We start from the raw sequence: 12,021 nt of genomic DNA, 5'->3' as shown, positions 1-12,021 counted from the left end.
ACTTAGATTTTTTTTTTTTAAAATCAATTTTCCATAAAAGATATATTAATATATTATTAAATATAATGAACATAAAAGCAACTCAACATACCTAAACAACTTAAAAGAAGAGTACGTATTCACACATTTCAACTTTATGTGTGTTGGAGAGGAAAATGCCTCTTTATTGTGGAACAAACATCATGATGTAAGAATATATATATATATATATATATATATATATATATATATATATATATATATATATATATATATATATATATATATATATATATATACATACGTTTTCCTACATAGCTTCCATACTCACCACTATGCAAACAATTCTAAAAAAAGTTAAAATTTAGTATAGATACATATTCCTACATTTGTCCTTATAACATTTTAGCATGAATGGCTTTTAAAAAATTCTTGAACATTAGGGGAAATAAGTTGAAGGAAAAATAATGATGAAATTTTGTAAAAAAAAGTTAGAACTTCGTTAGAAAGTCAATTTCTATGTTCTTTTTATTTATTAAGTTGTTATTTCTGCAATAAGTTAAAATAAACATTCATACATAGTTTACCAAATAAAATCAACTTTTACACATACAAATAGTTTCGTAACATAATGAAACCTTTATATTCGGATCATCCAAGCCAAATGAAGAATCCAAATTTAGGAAGTGGAGATGAAAATTACTTCCATTTCTTCCCGCCCTTTCCATGCTTACCAAACTTCCCGTGTTTCCCACCTTTGCCATGTTTCCCTTGCTTGAACTTACCACCACTGTGTTTGCCATGTTTCCCACCCTGCTTATACTGACCACCACCCATATGTCCCATGGAGCCCATAATGTTATGGGCTCCTTGGGGCATACTGTGGCCGCCATGGCCACCGCCATGACTTTGAGAGGTCAGATGGTGAACTCCATATGCTGCAGCTGCAGCAGCTGCACCCCCGGCTAATACCGTTCCCATTCCCGGTCCATGTCCTAAAGAAACAAAATTTCATATGATATCATTTTGTAGTGTAAAAAAAATTAGAACCAAAAGACAGACATTTGTGTCTTTTACCAACTAAAATACCGTATATCTAAAGGCCCATTAAGTTTGGGAAAAGTTGAAAATTACAAAAATTTCATCATTTGTATTCTTTTTATTATAAGTTTACAAATTATATACTGAAATCATCGAAATAAATAAAATTATAAAAAGTGTTAGAGTTCAAGAAATAACAATGTATTTTTACTTTAAAAAACACCCAATAATAGCAATCTCGTTCTATAATAAAGAAAAAAAATGAAAATATAAACAATTAATTTAAAGTATAATGATTAATAAAAAACATCGGGAAGTGCAATATTATCAATTTATCATCAAAAGAATTGGAAGTATAATGCTATAAAACACACACAAAAAAAAAATGAAATTATAATATTATTTCTTGTACCTCTATGTTTATGGTATGTTTTGTTTAAATTAGATAAACCGAACAAATCACTTATCACTTTTAAGAAAAAAGATGGTTGTTTTTTATACATAAAAGCATTGATTAGCAACAATATAAAAATCAAAAAACAAAAGCGTGAAACTCAATTCCAGTGAACTATTTGATATTAATGTTGGCAATAACAAATTAACAATAACAACTAACCTCCTGAACTGTGTGAACTGTGTGAACCCGATTGACCAGGGTAGCCAGCTGGGGGATAACCCTGTTGTGGTGGATAAGCACCACCAGCAGGAGGATATCCCTGCGGAGGATAACCACCACCAGCAGGAGGATATGCTGCCGGAGGGTAGCCACCACCAGCCGGCGGGTATGCTCCTTGTGGAGGGTATCCGCCACCCTGTTGAGGAGGATAGTGCCCACCCTGTTGAGGAGGATAGTGCCCAGCAGCTCCGGTAGCATATCCAGCAAGATTGCTTAATAGCCCTTTGTCATGTTCGTTTTGTTGCCCATCTCCACCACCCATTTTCTTTCAATTTGGTATTGTGTTCACGAAAACTGCAATGTAAATCAAAGGCAAGGGATTATTTCATAGATTTGGTGTTTACAGAGTCTCTGGATGAATTCAACTCCAGCAAACAGTAAGAAGAAAGCCAACTCATGAATCAAAACCGGAAAACGTTAACCATTGAAAAGCAATGAGAAGATTTCAACCAATTGAACATGATCAACAGTTGATTCCGATTTGGATAATAGGGATTCAATTAGGGTTTACAAACCGAGATACAAATCTGAGAAATTAAAAAGTAAACCTTATGATCCATTATAACAATTTGTCAATTAATAGCGGCATGCGTGATTCATGAAAACACATATAGCATTGCTAAAAGTAAAATCAAAGAACTTCTAAACCACGTGTTTCCTGAATCTATACATGTAACGATCCAGATAGATGAATTTAGATATTTAATCGTATTCATTTCAACAGAAGACAGAGAGATTATTAAACAAAAATCAAAGCTATTGGAATTTGAGTTCCAATTTCTGAAGATCGAAATGGTGAATTGAAGTTCAATTAGAAGAATTCAGATAGAGATGAGATACTCACCAATCGTGATAATCTTCTGGCGGGTGTTGGTGTTGTGTTGAAATGATCAAACGCAGACTTCTTGACAAGTTGAGAGGATGCATGTACGTGTATATATACAAAAAGCAAGTGTATGAAAACGCGTTTTAAAAAAATGTTCGTTTATGTAAAATTTATATTTTGTATTTTTTTTATACGATTTAAAAAAGTAGAACATTTTAACCAGATATACAAACACATTTTGCACAAATATTTATTAAAACATGAATTCAAACTTTTATTTGTGGAATGTGTTATCGTTAAATTCAATTATTTGTTGTTTTGAATTATGTTGTTAAAAAGATCGAACTATAACATATGTGAAAGATCGTATTACAAAAAGTTTGTGACCTTTATTAGGATATTTATATAAATATTCGATTCGTTTTTTAGTTTTATTGAAAAAAAAATGTGAGGTCGTATAGCTTTCCTTTATAAACTAATATTCCAGCTATATATTCCTTTTATGCTATATTACTTAAAAGAAATGCATAAATGCAACATTTCCTTTTGCATGATATCAAATTTGTTATCATCATTAAAAAAAACGTAATTACATATATAAGCATTTAGCCTAAGATATTATATTTTAAACAGACATTTTCACATATTTGTTAATTGGTTGGTTTAAAAACTGAATCAAATTATTTAAGAAAAGTAACACAATCTATGTCACTAATGAAATTCATCATATGATTGTGATAGCTAAGGGGTCATGACTTTTATCACCATCTATTAATGTTTAATATCCATTTTTCAGTTTTAACAATTGATTTTTTTAATCAAATGGTCCAAATCATTGTCCATGGTTCTTGAATAAATAATTTCTTCAAATATTTTGGTTATGTTTTGAAACTCATCTTATTTATCATAAAATGATATAATTTTATTAATTAATCCATCAATCATCACCACAGTTTTTTGTAACTTTTTTGGGTGGAAAAATTGCTACACTTGTCTCATTTACATTAGTCTCGCAGTTAATGGAACAAAAGTATATTTTTTTTTTGTCCCTAAAAAAAGGTTAAACAAGATGAAATGAAAATACAATGCTATAATAACACAAATAAATGAAACTACATTGCTACCTTAGAAACCTTTAACTTAATCAATAAGGAAAAAACATACATCAATGGTACAATTTTTATCTAATTTTATCTATCATTCTGCAAAGTGCAAATAACACATATTGATTTTTCCATTTGTAAAAAAAAACTACGATAGTTTTCGATAAATTCTTCTATAAATCTTTGCACCTTCAAATTCTGCATGAATCTCTCTTTCAGTTCGAATCCCCATTGGATTACTTAACAACCATCCTTCATTGTCACAAGCCAAATCCGATTCAAACACAACCTTTGCTGACTCAGCATCAAAATAATTCCGCATGTCAACTGCAACTTCAAGCACATCCGACTGTATAAACACCTGTTTTACAGAAGGGCATTTACGTCTTTTCAACACAAGAGAGAGAGAGAGAGAGAGAGTCCATGTCCCTGTCCCTGCCCCTATCCCACCTTTTTGGATGGGACAAAAAACTGTGTCAAGCATGGAATTGAATTCCATCAACACATGACGGAATGGAATCATGAATTCCAATTCCACCGGGAATCCACAATCCAACACACAACGGAATGGAATCGTGGATTCCGATTCCGCTGGGAATCAAAAATCCGGAATGGAATCACGAATTCCAATGCCGGTGGGAATTGACAAACCAAAGAGAAGTCATTACCTGTCCACCAGGCATTAAACTATCGGTAATTGCTTCCACAAGAGGCTTTTGCACAATCCTTCTTTTGTGGTGTCTTTTCTTGAAATGAGGATCTGGACACTGCGAATTAAATTTTCAAAGCTCAAAAATTGAATAACAGATTTGAAAGAAGTAAATATATTAAATTGAATTATATAGAGTTTAGAAATAGGGATGCACATGCACTCACCAATATTGAAACAAACATCAAAGGCCCAGGATATGTGGAAATGAGCTCCTTGAAGGATATTGTGGCATTTGCAAACACAAAATGTCTGCATAAATAATTACAATAATAATATGATAATATAAATATAATATATATAATTATATATGCTTTGTATAATTGAGTAGTTTTTTCAAAATAAAACGTTGTATAATATGAAGAAACGAGAGTAAGATGCTATAATAAACAAACCAATGGAATTACATTACCATTTACCATATCTTGAATTTAGCCTTAAATTTAATTTTGTAGTGTTTATTGTTTCATTTATTTTCAGGAAACTTGGAAAACTAATAAAAACTTACATATTACTAAGAGACAGCTCTTTCGCCCATTTTTCAGCACGTGTAACCAACTACAAAGTGAAAAAAAAAAAAAAAACTTATTGTTACAAATAGTAAATACTAATGTAGTACTCAATTTCCAGAAATACCCCTTAAAAAATTATGCATATGAAAAAAAAAAATCAAAATAAGTTAATATATATACCTTTTTTCGTATCTCAAGCCCCATATAGTTCTTGGAACCATGATTTCTCTTAGCAAGCCACATGAGAAATCTGCCACTACCTGAATTATTTAAATTGTTGGAGTAATCAGAATTTATTTAAATAAATAATAAAAAACAATTGATTTTATGACATTCATCAACATATGCATAAAGAATAAGAGATATATTCATTACCACTTCCTACATCAACAACTAGAGGCAACTTTGGGTCTTCAAATACATCATTCCAATTTGGCACTTCAACAGGAATCTATCAAAATATAAAGAAAGCTCAAAGCATGTATGAGAAAGAGCATAGAAATATAGATTTTAATCAAAATTGAGTGAGAGAAAGTGCATACTGATAAAGTAGAGCTAAGAGGATTAACATGTTGCCTCACCCTAGTAGCACCTAACTCCTGATAATCAACAAAAAAAAAAATGAAAATAAGATGCTATAATAAACAAATAAATGAAAGTAGCATTTAGCCTATTTTCAAATGCAAAATTCATCAGAGGATTTTGCATCCAATTTAAATCAACACAAATCTTCTTGACAGAGTAAACCTAAGTTACCAATTTCTAATGGAATTTCAAAAGTGATTCCATTTACGAAATTGAAAAGCAAGCGTCGAACATTGAAAACCATATAAGATAACATCGTGAGGAAACTAGGTAGGTCAGGAATATAATTACAGAAAATATAGTTCATCTGTTCTTTATAAATGATTTTTCTAATACCTCACACACAATATACGGAATGCTAAGATCAGCATACTCCAATGCGACGAGTTGAGGGCTCCTGATTTGCGGTTGTCGTTGTTGATTTTGAGAAATAGATACGGGTGATGAACAGTGGCAGATATGGCGGCGATAACCATGAAGCAATGATGAGTTCGAGAATTTAATAGCAGTTGTAGTGATAGTTGAGAGAATTGGAATTTTAAGTCTGGTGTGAGCCATTGTTAAAGGCAAGATAACCAGGGCAGGGGTTTAGAAGGTTTTCTTCTTTTCCATTCCTATGGGGGCAACTAAACATTATCAAGGCTTTGGAAGTTTTTTTTCCTTGTACTTTAACCAAAATGTTCTTTTAACATATTTATAAATCTTATTGTTATATTAAAACGTTTTAATTTTGAAGAAAACTTAGGAAGGGACGTAATTTGTAAATTTTATATTAGGCAGATATCATTTTTGTAATTTATTTAAACATATGGACTGTTTCTATAAAAAAAACATAACATATAGACATTTTTGATAAATTAAAAAGACAATTTTTATAATTTATTTTTTATACACATACAAACCTGTCAACATATAAAAATCTTAAATATATGTACAATATATAAGAATGATAAAAATTGGTGATTTGCTATATTAAATGTTTCATTTACTAATGAGAAATCAATTTTTTTTTTTTTAATTTTTTGCTCTTACTCATATTTCTACTATTTAGATTAAAACAAGTGTCAAAAAAAATTAAGAAAGAGAATTAATGAATTCTACGTATTATTATTTAATATAATATGTTTAATTTTTTTTACTAATATACTTAGGTTTGAAGGTGTGTAAATTTTTTTAGCTTATAGTTCTATACTTCTATAAAAACAAAGTAATTTTTAAATGAAGTATGTAATTATTTTATGAGGAAATATTAAAAAAAACTGTTATATTATATTTACCGAATATATATATATATATTAACATAAAATACAAAAACAATAATCATTTATATTTACATATATGAGATTTTAATAGGTAAAAAAAATTAACTAGTTAAAGCAAAGTTTGATAGTTTTCTCAAAAATATGTTTAAGGGGTTTTAAAAAATAATTATTTTGTTAATTTTATTTTAATTTATATTATTTTTTCTAAATCAGATAAAGTTATCTTATTTGAATTTTAATGTATTGTCTTTTCCTATCTAATTGTATTCTTTTTGAACCAAGAGTTACTATCTTATTTAAATTTTACTCTATTATCTGTTATGAGAAAAAAAATTACTGTATTTTTGCTTTCTGATGATATCTTATATCTGAAAATAATTCTATTTTGTGATGATATGTTATATCTGAAAATAATTCTATTTAAAACCTTTTGACTAATGTTTTTTTAGTTATAAAAATATCTTTTTTTAATCTCACATAGGATATCTTTTATTTTTATAAATAACTATTTTTTATATTATTATGTCATAGCTTACCACAATATATAACTTTTTGAGAGATTTTCCTTATTTTATGAGCAAAATGTATATATTACTAATAATAATCTATTTAATCGGTTGAAACACGGTTTTAAATTCATCTATTCCATCTTATTGATTCCTTTTATTATGCTTTTAATCATTTAGTTCAAAAAGTTTTCAAAACCCTAATTTTCTTTTTTCAATATCTTTGTAAACCAGTTGACTTTCAAATCTTTCTATTATTAGCTTATGATTTGTTAGTTTTAAATAATCGATATATTTAGATATTTAATAAAAAAATATTTGTTGTCAAAAGTCAAAACCAACCGAACATGTATAATTTTTAGTCAAAACTCGAAATATCATAGGTGGGCCTTGTATAGAAATTTAAAAATTAAAGGTGGGCCGTGGGCCTTACAAAGCTCAAAAGCCCAAACGTAAGTTTTAAGTTTTAACCGATTTTTGTTTAATGGATGCTGTCTCTCTCTCGTCCGCAGTCTGATGACCCCTTATCCTCATTCTCCACAATCTCATCTCTCACTTTCGTCTTCTTCATTCACTTATCGCCTCCTATTTCCACTCTTCAACCCAAAATTTATTCCTCAGATGAATGCTTAAATCGGATTTTCATGTATATGATCATTACATGTTTGCATCTATATCGCCTGTAGCTGAAAATATGTCCTGTTTGCTTCCCCAATTCAAGTGCATACCAGATTCTTTTACCATCCAATTCAAAACTCACAATCATCATTCTCCGAACCTCCGTAAGCTTACACATGTTCTTCGTTATCTATATTTCAATTTCCGAAGTGTTTTTGTTTTTTCATTACTGAGTTTGTGCCTGAAATTTGTGTTTTTAAGCTTTTCGATTCAACATTGTAACATTTTTCATGTTTCTATTCACGGGAGAGAAATTTACAACTGCAATTTCATTTTTAGTTTCTGAATTGAGTTCAGTCGGTTATCTTCTGTTTGCTTTTGAGATAGGATCCCTAAAGTTAAGTTATAGTCAGTTTTGTCGCCTCCTTTTTGCAAAAATATCTAATTCCGATTATGGAAATTCAAAATGTTTTCTTGTAGAATTTGAAGCTTATGGAACATTTTCTAGCCAGTTTTAGTTAGACAAGATCATAAAATAGCAAAATACTTTTTGATTTGTCTCACTTATATTTAGTTATAAGTTCTCTTCCCAATCAAAAAGAAGATGAGGTATGCTGCAAAAAGTGCTTTGATTTCTAGATATATTGGAATTTAGTTGCCTTTCAAAGTATAATACATTGAGTTGCTATTTCTTGTGTTTAGCTGCTTTATTTGTACTCATATGATTGATTCTGTTCTTACTGTTATAACTCGGTTTCATAATGCAGCAAAATGTAGAGAGCCTATTTTTTTCCCAACACGTTGTGTTTTATCAACTACAGCGCCACCTGTATCAACAGAATCTACAGTTCTTAATTTAGAGAAGCTAAAATTATCATCTTTAGAAGTTCATTCAAATTCAACTGCTACTGATAGACATTGGTCATCATCATCATCATCATCATCATCATCATCATCAACTGGAGTGCTTGATATTGAAAATTTCCAGCTACCATCTTTAGAACCTCATACAAATTCAATTGGCGGGAGTAGACCATGGGCTTATACTGCTAAAGTCAATCAGGTCAGAATCTGCTATTGCTTTGTTGAAGAAATAGTATCACACAAAATCTTACATTATTATTTATCAATTTTCATTTGATTTAAAAAAAAAAATAGGGAAATACGGGAACAACTTTGCCTTCAGAGTTGAAAACAACCGAATACACAGAAGCAGCAGCAGAAGCAGTTGCTTTAGCCAAGGCTGCATTAAAACTCGCCAAAACTGCAGCTGCAATGATGACACCTCATCACACTCCTGATAATCATTCAATACCAGAGTGTGGGCCCCAACTCTCAGAAGAAGTGGGGCCCACGCCCGAAGAACTGGAGCTTCTAGAAGAACAGCTATCTGCAAGCATAGCTGTGAGATCAAAGAGGCAAGTGGAAAGGAAAGCAAGGAGATTAAGAGCAACCGAAAAGGCTGAAGCCGGGGTCGTTTCGGTCAAATCCGGGTCCCGCAACCGCGGGCGACCCAGTTCAGCGGCGGTTAAACCGGGTGTTAGCCGGAGACGCGGTGAGAAAAAAGACGTTTTGGCTTTTTTGGGTGGAATGACTAATGCTAAGCTTTTGACTGCTGATGAGGAAGTAGAACTTTCAAAAGGGATACAGGTATTATTTTAAAGAAAAAAAAATTTAAACCATTGGAAGAAGAACATTCGTTTTTTGTTTTTTTTAGTGGAAATTCATTATTTTTATCATGCAGGATCTATTAAAATTACAAGAAGTCCATAAACAACTTGCAGCACAATTTGGGGTGCCACCTACTTTTGCAGAATGGGCAGCTGCAGCAGGGATTGATCAGATACAGTTAGGGAGACGATTACATCATGGTGAAGAATGTAGGGACAAAATGATTAGAAGTAATATACGACTTGTTATTTCAGTTGCAAGAAGTTATTATGGAACAAAGGTCCATCTTCAAGATATTGTTCAGGTATGCATCACATTTTTCAACCATTTTGTCATACTGCATTAGACTGGGATTGAGACTGATGTGAGGGACATATTTGTTGCCCCACCCAAAAAGGTAGGACAATACAGAAAGAAACTTTAAGTATTTATCCACCTAAAAAGGCGGAACTAAAAGCGATTTAGTTTCTGTCCCACCCAAAAAGGTGGAACTACTAAAAAAATGTTAAGTTTTTGTTCCACGCAACAAAGGTGAAACAAAAACTTACAGTTTCAATCATGCGGCATGATAGAAACTTACACTTTTGTCCTTACATAAGTAATAGCCTCACCTTTTTAGATAGTTCCACTTGCCTAAAAAGGTTGAATAAAAACTTATAGTTTCTATCATGCCGAATGATAGAAATTGTAAGTTTTTGTTCAACCTTTTTAGGCAGTTCCACCCCAAAAGGCGGAACAAAAGGCGGAACTACCTAAAAAGGTAAAAATAAAACTGTAAGTTTTTGTCCCACTCCGAAAGGTGGAATGTCTGGACAAAACCTGAAAAAGGTGGGACAGGGATTTGTTTTTTTTATCTTGACTACATATTTTGATGTTTTTTTTTTCTTATTAAAATTATTTTTCAGGAAGGAATCCGAGGTCTCGTGAAAAGTGCAGAAAAGTTTGATGCTTCAAAAGGGTTCAAGTTTTCAACATACGCTCATTGGTGGATAAGACAAGCTGTCCAAAGATCTCGTGCTGAACAAAGCAGGATCATTCATGTTCCCGTAAGCAAAATGACGATTTAAAAATGTCTCAAAAAATATTTGAGAAAATAACCGCGGGCAAATATAGTAAATTTACATTTTTGGTCCCTGGGTATAGCTGATTTTTCAGTTATGGTCCCGGAAAGTTTTCTTTCGCAATTTGAGGTTTTAGTAACTTTTTTGGTCCCTGTTTCAAGTAAAATAACTAAAATTGCTTAAACCAGCTATTATAGTAACTTACTTAGGGACCAAAAAAGTTACAATAACCTCAAGTGCGGACCACAAATGCAAAAAAGCTATACTCAGGGACTAAAAGTGTCAATTACTCAAAAAGTTAGGACTAACGGAGAAAATCTCTATGAAACAGTATTATATGGTGGAGGTGCAAGCAAGAGTAAATGAAGCTAAATATCGGTTGAATAAGAAACTTGGAAGAGCAGCTACACGAGCAGAGATTGCAGTTGAAACAGGTTTTTCGGTTAAAAGAATTCAATCCGCAGAAGTTGCCCCTAAGCCAGCTCGATCTCTCGATGTCCGTGTCGGCTTTGAAAACAATACAAAACTCACGGTTTGTCCTCTTTCTTTCTTTTTTTAGTCAGGGACTAAAATTGTAAAATTGTAAATTACTGATAAAGTAAGTTGCTATTTCTTGCATTTAGGACCTTATTGATGATCCGGACCAAGAGACTCCCGAGGAGATACTAATCAAACAAACAATGTCGGAAGACTTAGACAAAGTCTTGAACACATTAAATGTAAAAGAGCAACAAGTAATTAGATGGCGGTTTGGGTTAGAAGATGGTAGAACAAGAACACTGCAAGAAATCGGAGATGTAATGGGAGTGAGTCGTGAAAGGGTTCGACAAATTGAACTTTATGCGTTTCGTAAGTTAAGAAACACAGATGAAACCGAGACTTTGAGGCAATACTTGCCTCAATAGGAAAAATAAAATGAATCGAGAGTCTTTGTATAGGTTAATCCTCCGTGATTTACTTGTTTTTTTATTTTTGTTTATTATTGATCTTGTTTATGGCTATGGAAATGTAATATATATTCTCTCAAGATGTTTGGTTCTTTATTCATATGCATACAAGCAAAATGTTGTAATCTACTTGTCATTTTTTATGTTTAGTCAGACTGTCTGATAAAACTGAACCAATTATATTTTATTCCGATCTCTTAACTATTCAAAGAAGGTATGGTTCTTTAAATGTTCATTGGTTGTCTTAAACAATACATAACGTTGAATGCTGACCAATTCAAAGTGACATCTGAAGGGTTCAATTAAGATGTTATCAAATAGCTCTTCAACATAATATAACTTGTAGGGCATGTGTTTGGTTTTGTTCGGTTTTTGTGTGAAAGTGATTCGAAAATGTTTGGTTAGTAAACCCGAAAACTTATGTCATTGATTCGAAAAAGGTATGAAAGAAGATTTTTGTTTAAATAGACAATGTGTGATATTGATTGTTTTTAGAGATTTATATGGAACAAGATAGATCATTGG

General features: G+C 31.5%; 3 protein-coding genes across 3 annotated transcripts; 1 reads left to right on the top strand and 2 right to left on the bottom strand.

Annotated features, from left to right (window-relative positions):
- Positions 1-481: 481 nt before the first annotated feature.
- LOC111890700 (glycine-rich protein A3) lies at positions 482-2,693 on the bottom strand. Its single transcript, XM_023886787.2, has 3 exons — positions 2,541-2,693; positions 1,637-1,990; positions 482-974 (listed from the first exon to the last, which is right to left on the bottom strand). Exons 2-3 carry the CDS (start codon positions 1,956-1,958, stop codon positions 679-681), a joined length of 618 nt encoding a protein of 205 aa, XP_023742555.1. The 5' UTR covers positions 1,959-1,990; positions 2,541-2,693; the 3' UTR covers positions 482-678.
- A 932-nt stretch (positions 2,694-3,625) lies between these two features.
- On the bottom strand, positions 3,626-6,084 carry LOC111890709 (uncharacterized). Its single transcript, XM_023886792.2, has 8 exons — positions 5,768-6,084; positions 5,389-5,445; positions 5,222-5,297; positions 5,027-5,106; positions 4,843-4,892; positions 4,502-4,586; positions 4,294-4,392; positions 3,626-3,986 (listed from the first exon to the last, which is right to left on the bottom strand). The coding sequence occupies exons 1-8, from the start codon at positions 5,987-5,989 to the stop codon at positions 3,774-3,776; spliced, it is 882 nt and encodes a 293-aa protein (XP_023742560.1). The 5' UTR covers positions 5,990-6,084; the 3' UTR covers positions 3,626-3,773.
- Positions 6,085-7,690: 1,606 nt separating this feature from the next.
- LOC111890718 (RNA polymerase sigma factor sigB) lies at positions 7,691-11,625 on the top strand. The gene is made up of 7 exons (XM_023886803.3): positions 7,691-7,981; positions 8,585-8,880; positions 8,976-9,467; positions 9,562-9,792; positions 10,394-10,534; positions 10,881-11,081; positions 11,173-11,625. Exons 1-7 carry the CDS (start codon positions 7,825-7,827, stop codon positions 11,452-11,454), a joined length of 1,800 nt encoding a protein of 599 aa, XP_023742571.1. The 5' UTR covers positions 7,691-7,824; the 3' UTR covers positions 11,455-11,625.
- Positions 11,626-12,021: the final 396 nt, after the last annotated feature.

Source organism: Lactuca sativa, chromosome 7, assembly GCF_002870075.4.
Source record: "Lactuca sativa cultivar Salinas chromosome 7, Lsat_Salinas_v11, whole genome shotgun sequence".
Taxonomy (NCBI): domain Eukaryota; kingdom Viridiplantae; phylum Streptophyta; class Magnoliopsida; order Asterales; family Asteraceae; genus Lactuca; species Lactuca sativa.
Note: the sequence above shows the minus strand (reverse complement) of the source record. Positions and strands in the feature narration are given on the sequence as shown.